The 22,027-nt window shown below is 40.0% G+C and overlaps 1 protein-coding gene across 1 annotated transcript; it reads right to left on the reverse strand.

Annotated features, from left to right (window-relative positions):
• Positions 1 to 5,345: 5,345 nt before the first annotated feature.
• On the reverse strand, positions 5,346 to 15,644 carry LOC104418005 (DNA (cytosine-5)-methyltransferase 1). Its single transcript, XM_039302086.1, is given in 18 exon segments — positions 5,346 to 5,880; positions 7,432 to 7,650; positions 7,757 to 7,918; positions 7,997 to 8,226; positions 8,229 to 8,274; positions 8,423 to 8,620; positions 8,714 to 8,861; positions 8,954 to 9,065; positions 9,164 to 9,333; positions 9,335 to 9,363; positions 10,462 to 10,626; positions 10,766 to 11,109; positions 11,112 to 12,264; positions 13,389 to 13,513; positions 13,516 to 14,106; positions 14,109 to 14,354; positions 14,357 to 14,896; positions 15,504 to 15,644. Coding segments are annotated over 18 exon segments (4,716 nt in total). The 5' UTR covers positions 15,607 to 15,644; the 3' UTR covers positions 5,346 to 5,745.
• Between the last annotated feature and the right edge of the window lie 6,383 nt (positions 15,645 to 22,027).

Genomic DNA, 22,027 nt, shown 5'->3' on the forward strand with positions numbered 1-22,027 from the left:
TGCGTCGAAAATATACATCGTGGCTCAAGAATACTCGACCACGGGTCAGTACACCAAAAGTTCCCAAAAACTAACCGATAGTTTAAGTTGCGCTAAAAATCACATTTTGACTGAAATTAACCAAGGAAATGATGTCGATTATAGAAATTAAGAATTGTCACGTGTCACAATTCATCCCAAGACATTATTGCGTCTTCTCAAAATTTATTGATGATGGGAATTTTTCACGAAATATGCAAGATCAACAAATTAAAATAGCAAAGGAATTGCCATATTTTAAGTAGGATTTTAAGACCTTTAATGTGAAACAATTTAAGAGGTATTATAAGTGGTTACTAAAGGACTTGACCCTATTGAATTGGATGTTAGATTGGTAATTAAATAAAGAAGAGAAGTCTTCTCAAAAAGGAAATTCGTATGAATCCCTCTCTCCTACAATTTCACCTCAATTTTCTTGACATTTAAAGGAGATTGACTTGGAAAGACAGAGGGACCACTTGATAGGGAAAGGAACTCAATCTCCATGGGAAAAAGTCACGAGAATCAACTTCAAAATTCGGATTCAGCAGTTCACATGGATTCCAACATTTTCTTTCATCTCAATTGGAAGAAACAACGTTGGAAAAACTTTGTGGGACCTATGATGGTGATGGGTGGCCAAAATTTCCATGGAAAATTAGGCCAAAAACTGAAGGAAACTTCAATGAAACTTCCCAAGCAATTTCCACTCTCATTTCCCACCCTTTTCTCACACATGGAAGTCTCTGCTGTATTTTACACAACAACTTCCACCTTTCCCTTTCTTCCTCTTATTTTATTCTTTTCCTTTGTCTCTTTCAACGTACAAACCATTGCTTTATCTTCCCTTAAACGTGATACTTCCATTTATGCTCCCTCTTGAATGACAAACTGAAAACTAAGAGACAAAACAAAACAAGGCGTGAACGTGACATTACCAAAAATTCTTGGACCCACATAAACGTCGGCCGCCTACCACCATGGTTTCATATATAAGTCGTATAGTTTCAGTGAGGAAAAACTCCCCTCACCCGCACAAGAACCGCACAACCGACCAAACTCCATATTTAGTTTCCTCTACCGAAAAATTTATAAGTTTGTGTGTTGCTGTTGCCATCATACCACAGCACAATCTGCTGCGGTTTCAGCTCAACACCATCACCAAGAGAATCAAGGCTGGTCTCTATGTTGCTGTCCAACCACCAACAAGAGCCGCCGTTAGCTGTGATTAGGTGAGTTGTCTTCTAAATCTGGACTAGGGGTTGAGTACCTCTATTAGGAATTTGTACAAGTTAAAAATATGTAGATGACGTTATATATGGATAGATGTTGGTTAGGAACGTTATAATAGACATAGAAAAGCTTAGATAAGGTTTAGAGAGCAAAACAAAAGTCGTGGTGGAATATTCGAACTAGAACAATAGCTGATTACTGAAACAGTTTCTAGAACGTGTATGTTTTGCTAATTTTGTAGACAACTTTGTGTTGCGATTTTGAAAGGATTTTATTATGAAGAAATGTTTTGAACATCTTAAATAATAACATATATTTTTCTCTTAATTTTTAGAAATTTAAAAGATGACGATTTTAATGAGGTCATCCTCATAACAGTAATCGGACAGTTTTGTAACCCATGACCTATTATGATTCTGAGGGCTGTTAATAACCTTTAGAGGTCGAATTTCCAATCGGTTCCTTCATGAAAGTTGTTCGTTATAACTTTTAGTTTAACATACTTAAATTTCAAGTCAAACGAAGCAGATTTCGACCCAAAAACGAACTAATTTCGATAGGTTTGGCTCTTTGGAACTGGACCCGATTTTTGTGATGGATAGAAAGAATTTCTGGGCCGAATCCAGAAGGATCTGGATATCGGTGTCTTCATGAAAAATGTTTGTTTATATGTTTTCTAACATGTGTCCAAATTTGAGAATTTTTCGAGCTCATACGAGTGGGATTCTGATTTCGAATTTGGGGGAGCGTAAGAATGTATGGTTTTTTTGAAGTATTCTTGCTACAAAATTGCTCAATTGATACTGTGGATGCTGTATATAATTGATTATTGAAATGTGACATCGATCATACGCATTCACGATATGATTCCGTCACGTGCCTTTGAGCCGGACGATGCTCCTTGGGAATGCCCACGTCAACGGATGCCGGTCGCAATGGATGGAAATTTGGACCGATGCTCCTATATGGAATGCCATTTAGATGTAGACGATGCCGCGCTCGACGGTGCAAGGCGATGCCCAGTGATGCCGGAAGATTGTTATCTGTGTGCATTGAAATCAATTGTGACACATAAATGGGTGAAAGTGAGGGACCTAATTAAAAGACGGAACTGTGTGGTGCGGTATGGGACGTACTACAATGGTTTAGTCTGATAATTGGGGCCCGTGCAATTATGTGACATTTATGTTCTTACATATGTATACGTTAAAAATATTCTAATGATATATGATCTCAATATTTTATGCATGATTTGATTTACACTAACATGCAAGAAAGCACTAGTATTAAGAAAATATGAGAAACGTAATTAGATTGCATGCAGGATGTACCCTTCTCCTAATCTGGAATTAGGGATTTACTCGCTGAGATGTGATCTCACCCCTTAATGGGCTAACATTTTCAGGTCCCTAAATGGAGAAAGGCTGGATCGTGTACAGCCGGTCGCGATAAAGGAGGAATAGGACTCTCGCTATCTCCTTCCAAGTAATGACGGGTTTTCCGTCAAGACTGGATGTAGGGTGACAGCTCACCCCCGAGATATTGAGAAGTATGGTATTGTAGTAGTAAACCCAAGTTTTATAAATAGAAGCTTAGTTAATGGGTAATCAAAGTTAAACTGATCTATTTACATAAATGCGATAATGTTGTAAGTGTGGTTTGTGAAAAATAATATCCTACATTTCTATCCCACTATTTTGTTGTATGGAGATTGTTTTACGTTTCCGCATATGCAAAATAAATGAATGGGTCGACAACAATTCATGGGATGTTGCAAATTTAAAATCGACCATTAAGGGATGTGCATGTGCCGGGGTTGGTCGTGACAATAATCATCTCTCCACAAAACAAATCTTTTTAATCTATTGAGAAATCATGGCTAGGAAATGTGTTGTTTAGAGTCGGGGCAATCGGATCCTGACCTGAAACCTGGAAACCAACCTCCAAAGATTAGAATCAGGAAACGGATCGGGTGGTTCTAGGGCAGCCGGTTTCGGTTAGATTTTTTTGTATTTTTTCGTTATGGCCAACATGGGCACCGATGGCGATTGAATAAACTAGAGTTTGTTTTGTCAGATGATGTGGTGGTTTGACTTCCCGTTTGTTTTGTCAGATGATGTGGTGGTTTGACTTCCCGTCAGCTCCCTTTTTTCTCATGCCACCAATTACCCTCCTCTAATCCATCATTAATTTCGTAAAATTACTTTGAGATGTAATTCCAGGAGCACGGCATTCTCGTTCACCCGAGTCAGATCGCCGTGGAGGTGCCCAATAATTGACTTGAATGGACGAATATGGCGCGGCGTGCTCTCGGGCGCGCCCACCCGAGAGAATTCCCTGCTTTCACTTGTGTTCCTCTTTGATTAAACGAAATGAATTGCTGAGTCAATTGTCGTGAACATGTGAATGCCTTGCCTTGGCCTGGGTTTCATCAAACTAGCCCCGAAGATCGACTCAGACTCCGTGTGTAACCCGAATTAATGGTGAAGCAAAGGGCGGCACGGAATAAATGGCGCAGAGCGATTTTCCCGACAAATTGATGATCTATGAGGCGGTTGGAATTTGTTGGCTGACTATAAAGGGTCTTTTAGCATGTTGTATGCAGACAAAGATGATACTTTGGTTTCAGCTGCAGCAATTTCTCCACAAAAGCTCCGAGAATCCAGAGCTGATTCAACTTTTGCCTGAACCAGCCTGCACGCTGTTGTCTTTCGATCCCTTCTCATGGGGAGATGAGGGCTTCGAATTCCCACTTTTTAGAGGTTCGGGTAGGGACGATTTAATTTCATGTGTGAGTTTCAACTCCCACGCTCTGCTAGGAGGTTAAGCAAAAGCAAAAAGTTTGAGTGAAAAATAGAGTAGAAATACGGTAAGACCAATCATATAACAAAAAAAAAAAAAAGAGCAAAAAACTCCCCATATCCAGAATGTTTCTAGCAAACAGATGGTAGTCACTGAGAAAACCATGAGAACGAAGATTGATTAAGCAAGCGATCTCTTCATTTCCAAATGCAAGCCATCCCCCTATTTCCTAACAAAGAACGGAACAGCAAAGTCAAATAAAGAACTGGAAAGAACATTTTAATTGAATTCTTATAGGGATTAGAACACTGTTGCAACGTAACGTACGGATTATTAGGTTGTGAAGGAATAGATGGAAATGGCTATTTTCAATTTCCAATTGATAACCGGGGGTTCGCCGTGGCCACCTTCCGGCATGGAAGGGGAGGTGCGGGGTTAATCCGCCTCTCGGGGGTAGGGACGCGTAAGTTTGAGAGTGGGTTGCGACTCCCACGCCCGAGGCGGGCGCAGTCGCAGTGAGTGTAGAGTAGGAATAGAGTAGAGATCGAAAAAAAAAAAAAAAAAAAAAAAAAATTTCCAATTCAATTAATGCGGTTGCTATTACATTGAGTTGCAAAAAGTTATAGAAAATAACACTTTAAATAAGCTTAAAAGGAAAGAGGATCAGAGTATTTTCGGAAAAGTTATTACAACTCGATCGTGACGGGTGATATATAAAGTCTAGTTATCTGGGCTATAGCTATTAATGTGAACAAACGCTCTCAGAGGGAAGTAGTAGTCATTAATTGATGCAGCCGGAAGTGCAAGTAATTGATGGTAGATGAGAACCTATGAGTCAACTTATTCAGTTTGGCTCACGGTTGTTGACCTAAACTCGGAAGCTGTTGTCCTAGCGTCGATAGACCTGATTGACGGTTGGGTGGCCAGCTAGGCGTGCCCAAATCTCGTGCAGCTGAGATGGGCCAGACCAAGCCCAATTATATATGTACATAGACATATCGATCGAGATGCGCATGTTTATTTTCCTCACAAATTGATGATCTATGAAGCACTTGGAATCCGTTGTACTTTTTCTTTGGCTGACAATAAAGGGTCTTTTAGCATGTTGTACGCAGACAAAAGATGATAATACCAGAGATGGGTTCAGTGACTGGGTACTGATTAGGTTTCAGCTGCGGCAATTTCTACCTGAAAACTACGCAAACCTGGAGCTGCTTCACCATTGCCCGAGCCAACCTGCACGCTGTTGTCTTTCGATCGATTTCTACTTCACATTCTAGAAAAGACAACCATTGGTAAAAGAGCTAATTTTGTAAAAGCCAAAACTTCTTATAACCAGAATGATCTACGCGACCACAGCTAATCTAATGTACAAAGCAGGTTCTCCTACATGATCATCAGCAACATAGATGAATCCCTCGCGCATGTCCCTAGTTTGTATATAATAGGAAGCAAATTCTCTGTACAGCAACTCAAGCCGGTCTTGTTTTTGATTTTCTGTTTGATGAGACTTCTCCCAATTCAGGAATGCAATCCCTGCACATGATACTCAAGACAATAAGGATCAAAGGCCTGAACACTCCGTTTGCCCATCAGCAAATTTTCTTCAGTTGCTCTGTGCCTGTTCTGTCAAAATAGAGAGAAATCTGGGAATGTGAATTCGCTCGTTTTAATGCCCACCCGATCTCCAAATTAAACCCTCTTGCTGTCCATAGCTTCCTTGAGTTTTCTTCCAAGTGCATATGCCAGCGGTGGCGGAACAGCATTACCAATCTGCCTGTGCCTGTGCTGAATGTGTCCAGCAAACAGATAGGAGTCACGGAAGCCCTGCATTGACAATACATTAAAATTAGACATTCATACAGCTACCATTAAGAGTAAATAACTGCCTTTTGGTATGCATGATTCCATCAACTACCATCGCAAGTAACATATGCAGAAGTAGTAATGCCATATAGCAGTTCAAAGAGTCGAAGTACTACAGTGTGAACCATTACCTAAGTGAAAAGTCACCTTTAATGCAAGCTCTTGCCTAATTGAGAATAGAATTATGGTCTATTAGACTGTAATTCACCTTTAATGCAATCTCTTGCCTAATTGAGAATAGAATTATGGTCTATTAGACTGTAATCCATGGTCTAAAATACAATGCAATTCATACAGAACATTTTTTGACTAGGTGTGAACAGGATACCTGCAAGAATCATACAATAATGAGAATTCATATACGATCAAATTAGATCCATAGTCAGGGCACAATTCCCAACAAGATGCTATTCAAGGTCTTAATGGTTTTGTCATTTTAGTAGTAGGGCAATCTTGTCGCGAATTTATTACTCCAGAGTCTGAACATCCAAATCATATTCAATTCTAGATTCAGTTCACTGATTGAACAGCCTGCGCAACTTGTTTGCCATGCCAAACCTATTGAACCAGATGCCCTTAACCCTTGCTAACTTGCTGAAGGAGAAGTTCTTTCTCAATAAACGTTCAAAAGAATGAAGATATAGCTTATGAATTTACATCACCAAAATCCTCGACAAAATCACCCCAGAATCAAACAGGAAGTCACACAAGTAGACAGAGAGGAGGGAGATGAGAAAATTACAATTTGAGAAGTTCAAGTTTCATCCATCAGCAAAAATTAGTTTGTCATTAGGAAAATACATAGCACATCATCCGCATTGAATTCAATATTAATTATTTATCTCTGCAAGCCTCTGTAATTTGTTAGTTTATGCAGTTCACAATTCTGGTAACTAGCATTCCACTGGACGATTTAGATGATAACTTGACAATCATAAATCTAAGATATAAAGAATAAAACAGAAGCAAATTAGCATTGGCTACCCAAAGTACATAAAAGTGATAAGGGAAAGGAGTGTCACCCTTTTTAAACCCATGCATCAATCAATTTTTGCGTTGAGTGAGATTGAACAATCTCTGTAAATTTGGTTCAAAGCTCAATATATACTTACCTTTTACCAAAAAAAAAAAAAAAAACAATCTCTGTGGATTGTTAAATTTGTCCTTAATTCCACATTCCACTGTGGTGTTTACATAAAATGGTTCCTTTTATGCAGTCCCCTTTCAAGTAACATTAACAAGACAACTCAGTTTTGTATCCATACACCAGATACCAGACAGATTCCAACATTAGCAAAGGAGGGTAACAATCCATTCAAGGAGGTGAAAAAAGCTGCAAATCAGAAAAGCATGATATGTTTCTCTTACTTCATCCAAATCAGCAGACACTGAAGCTATACATGATCCCTTTTTGTACTTCAAACTACATCATAATCCTTGCTCCAAGTCAAGGAAAGGAAGATGATAATAGACATGAGAGGCAATGCAGAGAGAAGAAATTGACTTTTTTACCTGAGATCTGGCACATTCACGAACTGTAAGAATCCTGTCCTGATCAGGGTGAAAACACATCCCAACCTTTCCCATTGGCTGAGGATCTGTGATGGAAGTTGGAAAGTTCCCCTCCCAGTCCAATCTTCCAAACAGCCCCTTCCACTGGTTGTGCCGATTAGCTGTATTTGGAAGGCACCATGGTATCAAATCAACAACTTGTCCATTTGACAATTTAACCTGCATTTAATTAGAGGACAATAAACAGTTGAATATTAGTTGCATCACGCATAGCATATTATTTATCATAGCCACCAAAAAAAAATTTTAAAAAATTGGTATCTACCTTTTCTTCCGGAAGGTCACGCCAATCAGCACCTGGCCGCTTTGGAATTTTCTGACATCTGATTAAATTCAGCTCGTTCATTTCTTTAGATATATGATCAGTCAAAACTGCCATGTTTCCTCTTATTTTCTTCTGGAACCATGAGACAGGATCATTTTGATACTGCACAGAGGAAAAGTATATAGCAAGGTTAACCTATCTGGTAAGATTTGACACAACATTCTTAATCTGCAATATTACCTCCATATTTATCTGAGATGCTCCATTTATTACAGCTGGTAGATCTCCAATTGTATCCCTGACAGTCATTGCACGGAAAGGAGCTCCATTGGCAGTGCTTCGAACAGCAGCATACTGCAAATTCTCTGACAATGTGATTTTCAGCTCAGGAGCAGCAAAGACATGCATGGGCTCTGGCCACTCTGGAAGAACGTCTTCTGGAGAGGCTGCCCATATGAATGCTCTCTTCGAGACTGAGAAACTCCATATGCTCCAGCCTCCAGAATGCCAAACCTCACCTAAAAAGATAATGTGTATGCATGCACATTAATGTCTCTCTGGAACAAATATTCATGTGCAAAAGTTAACAAATCTTTCAGAAAAATGAAAAAGAAAAGAAATTCTCTGACAGCTATTTGCCTTTTCAGCAGACTACCAAGATTCTACCTGATACCCCATCTCAAGGAGGGATGCGAGAGTCAAGCGAAATGTTTGCCCTTTATTGAAGGACACAAAATTCCTCACATTCTCCAAGAGGAAGTATCTGGGCCTAAAGTAATCAGCAAATGATAAGAATGCTAGTATCATCTCGCATTGAACTTTACTCCATGTGCTTTGGTTGAATCTATTCATTCCAGAAAAACCCTGGTAGGAACATTAATTGGTCTCAGCATGCGTCTGAGTCATGATAACAAACCATAGAGAGTAGGGATAGCATGCAGGAAAGATAAAGATAACCTGACAGGGAGGTCCTCCATTGATAAAATCTACTTGCCCCGGCAAAGGTAAGTTACTTTTCTCCTTCTCATCTAAAGATGCTGCGAGCTCTGCTGCTTCAGGGGTTGAAATGCAGTCATCAATGTCCCCACACTTTTGCATTATGGCCCTGCATTAGCATTCTCTTCAAGCTCAGAACAGTTACAATTGGATGGTTCCTTGGTTGTATGAGAGAAAAAACTTCCTAAAGATTGTGCCTACCTCAGGATTACATTACAGTTATTGACAAACATCAACGACTCTGGATGATTGAGCTTGAATGCATCTGCAGCAGGCTCTTCATACTCTATTGCCCATTTTGTGGTCGAAATTCCTGCATATTGGAGATTTCCCAAGTCAGAATAGACAAGTCACTGCTGACTTGTGCATAGACAAGTAAGATGATCACCAAAAGCTATGAAGAGAAGTTACCGGATCGTTGCAGTCCCTCTGATAAGCCTCCACAACCAGCAAAAATGTCTAATGTGGCCAAATTGTTCCCTTGAGATGTTTCCCTCTGTTTCTCCGATTCCAAATCAGTCTCTCCTTCCTTGGACTTCCCTTTTCTCTTTCTAGATGCAGCATCAGTATCCAATCCGACCCGAATACTTGAGTTTAATGTGACTTGGCAACTATCAACAAAGAATAGAGAGAATTATTATCTTGCGCCTCCACCTTTTACTTACTTACAGGATCCATCATGCCAACCCAAGAAAAGGAAAAGGAATAAAGGGAAAGTCCATAATCACAATTGATGTTGCTACAATCATGGGACTTATGATTCAGATTGTACAAATTCTATTAGATTCATATACAAGTCCATTCTACCCAAATTGTGTAATTATCATGCAATAAGGTCAGGATATTGTCATGATTTGTTTCTCATTCAAGTTTCAATTGATGGTTAATTAATTCTAGAATTAGCCAAATAAACCTCTATTAGGTCTAACTTTTATTGCCTACCTAAGATTTGATGTTTTAAAGACTCAAGAACTAAACTCATCATTATCCTAAGTTAAGCATCTTTAGTTTAAGATTGAACAGTGTACTTGAGGCTGAAACCTTATTTTGGTTACGTTTGAACACAAAGAGATACCATAGACATGCTAACCATCAAAGGGAAAAAAAATGGAGAATTGACCATTCTCTGCTTTATATTTATACACTATTGTCAGAGTTCAATTTAACAACAATTGCATCTAATAAGATCAATGGAAGGGGGATGAAATGAACACAGCTGCTTCATCAAGGAAGGGATGGGTACTTCTACAGAACTGAAAGCACATTTGATCACTTCATTTTAGGGAGTATATAAATTGACCATCGGTATGCCAGGGTCTTATCAATTAGACAGTGTAATCATGATATGCGATCCTTTTAAATAATACCTTATCGTCTAATCAATTCTCCAAATTAATACCTAATTCAGTAAGCTACTCTACCTCTTCAATCCATTGAAGCTGTTGCGAATCTTATCATTTACCATGAATTAGATTCATGGTACAAACAATGCATCTTTTGATTCACGATTGGAACCTTAAATCGATCAATGCCCAAAAAAAAAAAAAAAAAAAAAAACTTAACTTGACCACTATGATTGTGATTACTACTTCAATTTTATAGAAATGAAACAGGTAAAGGACACTCCCGCTAAACACCCCGTATTAGTTCTTTTATATTACAAAATGAATCAAAGTTGCTGGGGAGAATCTAGGAGAAAGGCAAATTACCTGCTTGAGTGATCCTTTTGAAGGATCATATAGATGTTCACAGTAGAAAACATGCTGAAACATCATTGGAGAATCACAAGATGGGATGTCACTCCTCTTCCTTACCTCACACTTGCCTTCAATGCTCTCAATATTCAATATTTGCATTTCCTCACTATAGTAGACCTACAATCAACAATTACGAATTTAAATGTGTTCTTAAACAGCAAGAGTACCTTATAATAGTAGAAATGCAAATCAAATGGTGAAATCAAGAATTTAACATGTAAGAGGTTTGACAACTATAAAGGGACCAAGGATACACCTCCTGGATATCAGAACAATATGCCTTCTCAGTTGAGATATCCTCCGGTCGGTAAAATCTCCGGACTTTCATTTGAGTAGAGTTTGCCTCATTTTTCTTGGACTCTTTGGGACAGATTATTTCCAGAAGTTGGCATACTACGTAAGCCTTCAGGCCCACATTTCTCCCACTCTTGAAAGTTCCGGTCTCTACTCTTTCCTCAGTGAAGAAATGGGGGCTTATGTAGACATAATCATGAACAAGATAGTCAACCCCATTGTAGATGAAACCATTCTTCGATGAATTCAATTTGAAAGTTCCCTTCTCGTTTTCAACTTCCCTCACTTTACATGAGTGGCAAACTCTGACCCAAGACCCATTGTATCCCGAGAAAGACTAAAGAATGCACCTCTCTCAGGCCAATACAAGCTTTTACAGTAATACTCAAGTGGCAATCCTTTCTTCTTTCTCTCTTCTGCTTTTGTCCGCTCGATCATATCAGCATCAGCATCACTTTTCCTATATTGGTATCCCCAAGGTCTTGAACGAATATGTACCACAACAGTTTGTTTTATATCCGCTAGTGCAATGTTTGAGCACTCATTCACCAGAAATACCTCTCTCTCATTAGCAGCATTTCCGAGGATGGTTTGAGTTCCTCGCTTCATCATTCGTCCATGGCACATTTTGCTTCCTCTTGATGTTTCAAACATGTATTCCACATAATACAGCATAGGAAGCTCATCTAAATCCTCGATTTCCAAGGCTACTGCATCTCCTACAGCAATTGTTTCACCATGGACAACAGCTTGTCTATACAGAGCTTCACCTGAAGATGTCTGACCCATGGACTCCCCATGCCATCTTACTTCTTTATGTGTAGAGGAAGGCTTACTTCGCCTAGGTGCGGAACCAGTTTTCGGACTTTCCTCTGGATTTACTGATATGTCTTCATTCTCATCCTCTTCATTCTCCTCTTGCTCCTCAATGTCATCCTCCTCTTTTGCATCTGTGCCTGTTCCCTCTTTTATTTCCTCTGGTGAGTAGTTGGAGTAATACTCACCCCATATTCTAGTGATAAGCCTGGTTGTTGTCGCCTTCATGGCCTTTCTCTTGGGTAAAACAGGTCCCATAGCTCCCCTTGGATTTAAGTTTGGCAGGTTCTTCAGCAAAATCTTCTTCTTCTTCACAAGCCACTTGGTGTGGTGTCTCTCCTCCATTTTCTTTGAAAGACCAACCACAAAGGAACACTTCTTGATCTTTTCATCAGGATATACTGCAAACAGTTGCAGTATTATTTGACCGTGCACCACCACATACCTTTCAACAGCTGCTGGATTAGAAGAAATATAAGCCAGATGAGAATTGTCAAACTCTGAGACTTTCTTGATGACATCTGCAAATGAAAGTTTTGATACTCGGCTTTGCTCCTTCAGCATTGTAATTATGCTTATTCCAACCCTTGCTGTCTTAAGTACAGGAGTATACCATGAAGCATACTGCTTTGATGGTTTCCGAGTCTGTACCTGAATATACAGAGACAAATCAAACCCTCATCAGTCCGCTTTCCAAAGGATTTCAACATTTAGAGAAAACAAAATCATCATACTCTCTTCATTGACACAAAAGTATATTCTTAGGTCAAAAGTACGTTGTTCTATGCAATGCCAACAAATTTGATGGACTCATAGGTTCAATGCTCAGGTGACGTAAAACACGTATTTGCACTTTTTGACTATCTAGGCAAGGTAAGCACACTCAAGTGCGATTCCCGCCAAGCACAGAGACAAACACCTGCCAATTTCATTTACCTCACTAAGTAGACATGATATAGCTAGGCCGTTTCACAATACCATTAACTTAATTGAAATCTAGTCAGGAAAGGGGCAAATACCCAAAACAGAAGAAGCTTAGAATATTTCTTAATAGATCAAAAACCTAGTCTAGCATATTTCAATGCTCGAAGTCTCTATCTAGAGATGCACTTAGAATGACGTCAATTATGCATATCCTAGCCTTTTATATTCTTTTTAACTCTGTTTATGTTTTCACACTAGGTAGTTGGCCTAGTGGCATGGGTTCTGGGGGTTCAGGGACACAAGAGAGGTTCGATCCTTGACGCCCGCACTGGAATGCAGCGCAAAACTTACCTATCAAACAGAAAATTGTTTAATTCATACTTTACATGATGCTTTCAATTTAACCATATCTGGCCCCATTTTACATATATCCATCATAGCCAAATTGCCAAAAAAAGGGGACCGATATATTATCTTATTTTAAATAACATGATGTCCATACTATAGAATCAAATGCTAAGTTGAAGTACGCAATCAAAACATATTCCATATGTCATGACAGAAATAGATTCTCCGGAGTGTAGCATTTATGTCAGTAGATACTTATTCACTCTTTAATATCTGCTTTTATCTGAGTGGCTCTTTCAATTTTCGGATTTCATAAATTATGAAAATGGAAACAAATCTCGCCTATCTCATTACGTGCACGTGTCATGCATATGCTTTTGCCTCGATCTTGGCAGGTGCACTCTAAATTTGCATTCATGTGACTTCATTAAGTACATGCAAACCTGAAATCAAGTGCACAAAAAGTACTGGAAAGACGAGCAGAATATTTTAGCAGCAAAGTACCAAGCCATATCTGTTCGAATCGATATGAAAACCATTGATGATCCGAATTCAATCATCCATTCCTTTATTGCGCTCAGGTAGATAGGCATTCCATCCACGTGCTGGGCTCCAGAACCAAGCGGGAAGATTGATTGGTGTCCGTTTCAAGACAGAATCCACTTCCGTCATCAGCAGTCATTGTGCCAGATCCAAAGATTGTAACGTCAATATCATCGCAGGATTTCATTGGAAGAAGCTCCAGAGATATCAATCTAGAGTCAGAGTCATAAAGTGACCAATTATGAAGCATACTTCTTGGGAGATCATCAATGTCAACCATATCAAGTTCACTGTCGAAGACTATAAATTCATCTGTTTCCTGCTCATCATTCTTGTAATAAGCAGGTAAAGGGTAATCATTTGCTATTTCATCTTCATTAATCTTGATGTAAAATTTGGATGATCCAGAAGCTGAACCCTGGTTCTTTTTCTGTTTCCTTGATTGCCAGTATTCTTCTTCTTGCAACAATTTAGCCAATTTCACGTCCTCATCTTCCTCAGCCCCTCCAGCAGATGAACCATACTGAGCTGCTGCCTCTCCATCTATAGATCTTGAACCAATGACTATGCCTTTACCAGAAGATGCCGATTTCGCCTGTGCAAAATTGCCATGCTTATTACACTCATCTCTAAGAGCAGCTAGAGCAGGCAATTCTATAAACATACGATCACTTTTGAAGTCTCATCCAAGCCTATCAGTTGGTTGTAGATGAAGTCGCCCTGAGAAATAAGAAAATCTTTGATCGATGATCCGTTGGAAAAGCTCTTACTTCCACTCATTGCACGTATCACCCCAGCGAGCAACTCATCAAGACCGCAGTCAGGATCTCCTCCAGAAGATTTGGAGAGCTTCTTGTAGACCTCCATGCAAGCACGGGCTTTTTCTAGAAAGTGATCGTAATATTTCTTGTAGCTAGCTGCGGTTTGAGGCAGTCGTAATCAGCAATATCAGTCGAAAGCCATATCACCGGCGACCCTTCTTCGTAACCGGATATAGACCATGATTCAATTCGTCCAAACCCTTCGCACCTTACAGCATTCTCTTTGTCTTTCTCCTTTTCAGCGCTTACCTCGAGAGGCAAAATCAGACCCGAGATAAACAGATCATCAACTTCCAACATCTCAAGGGGCTGCAGGACTCCCTCTTCATTGTACAAAATGAACTCAGTGAGTCTCCGATTTGGCCGACCCTCTTCTCTCCCAGCAGTAAGGCCAATCGCCAGAATCTCTTCATCAGCTAACTTTGCTTTCTTTGTCTCGATCAGAGACGATTTGTCATCGATAAGCACGGACTTTTCCTTGAAATCCGTGCATGCAGCAGCCAGCTTCGGCATCTTGCGGGAACCGGCAGCTTCTTCACCATCCTGCGGTGAACTCCGCTTCCTGTCCTTCTTGTTGGCTGTTGATGCCTTCTTAGGATTACCAACAGCAGCCTTCTCCTTGCCTTGTTTCCTCGCCATCCCTATGAGTACACAACCCATTCAACACTCAACACGGTAAGATAAAGAAGACCAAAGAAAAAAAAAACAAAAAACAAAAATACTCAGTCCAACTATCAAAAACCAAGATCAACCCAAAGAAACCCAAAGAAAACGAAGATGACAAAAGTAAGACGAACGATACCAGTGAAAGAACCCCAGTGAAAGAACCCCAGCAAAAAAGAAGCAGCAAAAAATGCAAATCTCAGAAAACCCAGTCAAGGGAGGCGAGAGAGAACGAGAGCGAGAGCGAGACTCTCTTAACAACACGAAACAGCACGAAACGTCTCGGCCGGGGAAGCGACGCGAAACCCAGATTTCAAAAAGATACCAAACCGGGAGAAAATTCATAAAACATCCAGGAGAACTGGGCGAGTTTGGTAAGTACCCATATGGAATGCAAGCAAGAACAACACCCGAATCCGATAAGGGGAATCAGAATCAAGCAAGTCCTTAAATGACACCCCTTCCAGAAAAAAGGGGGCGAACGCGAAACAGAAAAAAGCGGGGGAGCGAGAGGCACATTAAATGGAACACGCGAAATGCGCGAAACCCCATCGAACAAGAACCGAAAAAGTTCAAATCTTTTACCGGGCGATGACTTTGAGGAGTCGTCATCGGTGGAGGCGGCGCTTGGAGCGTTACCCACCGCCGTCGCGGCGGCGGCGGAGTCCAATAAGGCAGCGGATCCCATCGCCCGCCCAGATCTTTCCTCCCTCTCTCGGTCGAATCAGGACCCCAGAAACCGCAACCCGAATCGGGGAATCGGGGAATCAGGGGGGGCTCGAACTGGGAAGCAATGAAAACCCAGAAGAGAGAGAAGGAGGTAGAGAGAGAAAGAGAGGGAAAGATCAAAGCTTGGTCGTGCGGGAGGAGAGGGGCGGGGAGAAGCAGCGGTGGGATCGAAGGCGGGAGGAGGTGGAGGAGGAGGAGAGGGATTAGCGGAAGACGAAATGGCGGGAATGCGAAATTGCCTAAAACCCAAAAAGTTGGCGCCATCGGTCAAACACTCTCTCTCTCTCTCTCTCTCTCTCTCTCTCTCTCTCTTCTTCTGCTGCTTGCTTTCTGCAGAAATTTGCTCCTGCCCTCCACGTGAAAGAGTGCGACGACCTCCCTTTCTTTCGTCTTTGGTCTTCCTTCTCCTTCTTGGAAAAATGGCAACAGGCGATCCACGTCTGCAGGAGTTAGTAGTGATTCTAGCATCATGACTTTTGGATCGAGGGCGACGAATACGCTTATCATACACAGCGATCCTAATCATCATGACTTTTGGATCGAGGGCGACGAATACGCTTATCATACACACGATCTGATGGGAACCATTTATGACGTTCCAAGCGATCATGTTACGTATTTCAAAAGCTTTTTATAATTGTAATTTGCGTTTCGATTTATGGAATCAATAGATATATGGTCGGTTTAGGGGTTTAGCATTTGGGAGAATTATTAAAGAGTCATAGCCCGTTGTACGGACGTGATTCGATTTTCAATGTTTCGACCCGTTAAATGAGTCATCGGATCTATTAATGATTTGTCAATATAATCTTTGTAATCAAATTTTGGCTAAAGGCGTGTTGAACACCAGTCACTCTATGTGGCACAGTCGATTTATGTTGGAATTCTTTTGTCAACTATTTTTATTTTTTTCTAGAAAGTCCAATGTGACCATAGGCGAGGATTGGCCAGAGATCAAGGTCACACAGTGCCTGCCAACCACAAGTGAAGGTGACCATCGAGGTGGTGGCTTTACAAGGGTCTTTTGGGCAGCCTTTGCTTGCGACCAACAAGAGCTCCATGGCCATCACCTAAAGATCGATGAGGGTTGTTCGCCTTTGTTAGTAATAGACAAAGGTTGGCCAGTTGACACTTGAGGAAAAAGAAGAAAAATAAAATTAAAAATTAAAAAAATATATATCAATGTCAGCATTAGTTATGTGTATTAAAACAATTGGCATCTACATCGGCAATTTACAATTAAAATTAACTGAAATGATTAAATTGATATATTATTAAAAGATTTAGCACTAAATTTGTTAAATCGAAAAATTTAGAGCTAAATTAACATTCGTATAATAGGTGTACAAACAATTTTTTGTAATTTTACCTTGACAAATACACCTAGTACCTAGCATCTCGTGCCTTATATAAGGTATCGCGTACAAAGGCATATGGTAGCCTATATAATATTTTTAAATAGATATATGTGTAATTGATTATTTATTACTTTGTCTTTATGAAGACTACACATTTAGATGTGTAAAGTCATAACTAATCAGCAATTTCCAACCCCATTTCACCTCGCTCCTATCTAGAGCTGATTTAATTTCGTTGCTTTTTTTTTTTCTCTCGATATCATTATCATTTTCGAATCATGTTACTATTAGACCCATAGACGTTTATTTTACACTGTTATCTACTTATATTTTGCACTGAATTTTCAACGTTTTAGGAACTAGAACTGCAATAATCTTTTATTCAACAAAACAAATTTGAAAAATACAAGGTAGTACGAGGTATCATGGAAACAATATTTAAAAGTGGTTCCAACTTGGAACCCCTACTCATAGGATAGGCTCAGGTTGGACAAACACCCTACCCATTCTAGGACCTACACACGCCTAACCATCTATTTGTTGCCTTGCCAAGGTTATAATCACCACTTTGACTTTAGAAACGTGCATGACCGATAAAATAGAAATATGTAACCACTTGGCATCGATCCATAGACCGAATATAAATTGACATCATAGAAAAAGCGACATGTTTGCAAAAATAAAAATATGTAGAGGATAGCGACTCGCAACTGGTCAATTCTTGTATTTACCTGAGCCTAGTGGACCAAATGGATGATCATCGTTGGTTTTCTAGAATCCAAAAAAATTAAAAATTAAAAATAAATAAATAACAATTGACGTCTGCCAGGTCTAGTTGACTTGATTTCGGGGAAGAAATTCCCCTCCCAAGGTTTACTAGATCTATTTTTTGCAAAGGAGATGTTGAAGTTCAATCTAGACAAGGACTATGATGAATGGGTTCGATAATGTTTATTCTAGAGTGAGAAATTTTGAAAAGCAACCGTCAAATTATCTCGCATTGTTGTGCTCGAACATGGTACAGCACTTGGACTAATGTTTAGTACATTTTCTCAATACATCCATTGAATGATGACGGGAAGCACACATGTTTTTCTCCTAATGATAGGTCCAATTTTGCAATCATCTCCCAAGCTAGTCGATTGGCCTTTGTCTCAAATCGGCACGACCATTTTCAAAGCGTGGACACGTCGCATGCTCTTTCAGAGGTGCTATCGTCCCTCTTGAAATGATAAAATCGACCAAATTATTGATGAATGATAGCTTTGTACGATGAATAGAACATAAAGTAAAACCCAAGTAGGACTATTGAGTCAAAAAAAGAGGAGCTCATGCTCTAAGTACTTTGGTTTTCTGCTTATGCTTTTACTATTGATATCCTGAGTTCAACTTCCATATAAAGTGCGTTTGGTTGGACTTTTAAAGAAATTTTTTAGGAAAATGCAAAAAACTTTAAATTAAATGAGTTTTGTAAAATGTAAATTGCGTTTAGTAAATTGTAATGTAAAAGTCATTTATAAAGTACCTTTGAGCATAATAGTGTTTTGAGAAATTTACATTTACAAAGGACTTTTGCAATTAAAAAAGGGGAAAAATAGTTAGTTGGCAAAGGGCAAGCGGTCGCTAGCTATCAAAATCTAACGTTGACGGTCAACACGTCAAGTTGAAGACCTCAAGCAATTGTCGGAGACCGTCAACGAGAGCCGCCGAGGGGTCAATAGGGTCATGCAACCCAAGCAAAGGCTGCCTAAGGTCGTGTGACCTTGGTGACGGGCACAGTGGTCGTGTGTTGCCGAGATCGCATTGTCAAACTCATCATCACAACATCTTCTCCTCCATGTTCTTCTCCACCATCTCTTTTCTTGAGAACCACGAAGAGGCATAAAGCCCAACAATCTAACACCTCCCCATTGCCCTCGCCCGCTACCCCAAGGCCGCCGCCCCGACCTCCCCCCTCTACCCTCGCGTCATTGACGCTCTTTCGCCATTGCCGTGGGGACTCCCTTTGCTCCTCGACCTCTCCAAGCCGCAACTTAGATTTAGGTCGCGGCAACCTTCATGGGTCGCCACGCCATGTGACCACAACAAGGGGGCCGCTGTTTTGGGTGATTTACCTCGCGAGTCGTGGTGACTCAAAAGGCAACCCCCAAGAACGGTCACCACGAGCATGCCGCGTCTCGAGCTGCTTTGTTGGCCCCTCACAGCTCAAGGAAGATGAAAAGCGTCACAAAACGAGGGTAAAATGAAAAACACAAAAAGTTTGGTGAAGACAATTTCAAAAACACAAAAAGAGTTGTATGATATCATATGAACATGCCAGAAAGTGAAAGCCCCAGGCGGCGAAAACCTAAGGCGGCCTCCTGCTTATCTTGGGCTTTCGCCTTCTAAATGCTTAATTTTCCTCAAGGGGTTTACAAAATTTTTGCCAAACACTCAATAGTGTATAAAATCCTTTCCAAATGCTACTCCCAAATGCCCTTTAATATTGAATTTTATATATATTCCAATTTTGGAGAGACTTGCGAGTTGCGAAAAGTAGCGTCCACATTAGGTCGTACAAGGAGCACTTCTAGATGTCCGAGAACCCAACCCTACAAAAATCTTTTTGTTAAGATTGAAACAACAGGGCTCGCCCATCACTGGTTTTTCTTTTCATCAGGCAGCAGTATGCACACGTATCGAGTTTCTGAATGGAGACCCCGATGAGGTATTTCAACAAAATCACCATAGGCATTTTGATTCGCCAGCTGAGCATCTCTAGCGTGATTTAAGAATGAAAAAGCGATTATCAAGCCGGTATCAGTCCTTACTACAGAGCTCCAAAGGTGATGAGTAGATTTTCTGATGTCCATTTCCAATGAAAACGTGTTCGCCGGAAAGTTAGTGGCACAAGGGCGCTTGGCGACACGAGAGGATCAAAGTGCTCCACATCCACATTTCAAGCCTAAGCACACACGCCATCACGAAATGCATATAGATCCACTTCGAAATCCCCTTCCTCACAGCATGATATTCACAGCATGATTTTCGGTAAGATAAGTAGTTCACAGTATGTTGCATTCGGTATCAACAATGTCATTTTGCACTTGCAATAGATTTGTTCTTTGATTCACCATCTAAATTAGTATCTCCCAACAACATCAAGCGAATGTATGCTGAATGAGGAGGAGAAGCTTCAACAAGCAATTACAAACTGAATAATCAACTTGTTCAAGTCACAACCCAAAGACAATTTACACAGCCGGAGGATTACATAGCCTTACTCTGTTTCTTTTGCCTGTGTGAGTTGCTTAGCATCCTTTTTCTTTTTCCGCCATGACTTCATTTTTAAACTTATGAATCACGGGATACATTATCCATTGACATCACTTGAAGACTCAACAAGAGTACGTCATGCCAATGGTTACATCAATTGCAAGCCTTCACTTACAATCCCCATGTGGCAAGATCTCATAACTAACCAAAACCAAGACAAATTGTCATACCAGTTCACAAGGCCATGGACACTTAGAGCAATATAAGTTGCTTCAACAAACGATCTGATGAGTGAATACCTCCTCCATATATATTGAGCCAAAACAATAAACAAAATTTTTGTACATGAAGTGAAAAATGCCCTCCTCTGGCTTTCCTAGGGGTTTTACATCGAAAAGATTACAAGAGAAAGGGGTTATGGCCAGAAGGAAGAAAGGGTATGTTTCATGCAAAAACTATACAACCAGCCCTCATTGGGCATACCTGACTCACCTTCAGATAGTCTGAATTCAAATAATGAACTATGCAGCATGCTATCCAAAGATTCTGTGTTGTACTTGCAATTCTCAATGAGGCAATGAACATTTGTGAAAGGTAAAAGAGGAGATTTTTTTTACTTGTTGAAGAACAGACTCCTTTTCCTCCCTTTCCTTTTATCACCAGCCTGCATAAGCAACAGGATATGGACCCTGTGAATTATATGCTTCAATATACATGTCCATAGTCAGGTTAGTAAAAATGTCAGTCACACAGAACTCAGAAGAAAACAGACTGATGTTTATGGTCCTTGAGTGAGACCCAGTGAGTCAATTGTAGCCCTAATGAAACATGGTGATGGCACGTACAAACCCATAATTGATAAATTGAGTTATATTCAAATGTTAAGTTTGATCGTGGACCCCTTTTAAGGGTTGCTGCTTCATGATTCCCTTTGCTAATTTTGGTTGTGAACTTTAAGTTTGCTGATTATCAAGAGCAGTCATTAATCACTTTCGCTTGCCGTGGGTTTGCCTTTACTTTTGAAACTTCATAAAGGCATTCAAATTGTCAGATCTGGCACATCCTACAGACTGCAACAGATGCTTCCTCTGAATGCATTGTTACCCCTTGATATCATTTAACTGAAACTTCTGCATGCACGAAATATTTTCCCAGGGTCTGAGAAGGGTGAAAAACAGAATAAAAATGATGATTAGGAAGTAGATTTTGCGAATATTGGGGACTCTGGTTTTCAACTTTCACTTATGTTAAATCAACATTCTGATATTGACTCTGAAAGATTTTCTTGTTGGACGGTACAATTATTATCGTACATAATTCAAACCGTATATTAATAAGGAAAGAGATGTGATGAGAAGAAAAACAGAAAAGTACCCTTAAGATGAACAGCCTCAGAGTCAGCACAATCGTATCTCTTGAGCTGCAGGGAGAGAGAGAACAGCAATTACATTTCAACATGATGCCAAATAACAGGATCATAATATAAGAAAATCCTTCCCTGAACTAACGTATAACTTGTTCATTCCTTCTTTTCTCTCACTTTCAGTGGAGGAAGAGTGCCATGCGATTCTTTACCATCCAACATTAGACAAAACATGCCGTGTGAAAAATATTAGCACCTCATTGGCCTCTATTCCAAAGTCTTAACGTATTTTAAATCTGATAGGGATCTCAGATGGCATAGGAAAGTAACATAACATAACAAGCATGGATCATTTACCAGCTAATGTCTTCTGCAGTGTTTTCTGCTCTTAAGAAACGCTCACT

The sequence above is a fragment of the Eucalyptus grandis genome, chromosome 9, assembly GCF_016545825.1.
Source record: "Eucalyptus grandis isolate ANBG69807.140 chromosome 9, ASM1654582v1, whole genome shotgun sequence".
Classification (NCBI taxonomy): Eukaryota; Viridiplantae; Streptophyta; class Magnoliopsida; order Myrtales; family Myrtaceae; genus Eucalyptus; species Eucalyptus grandis.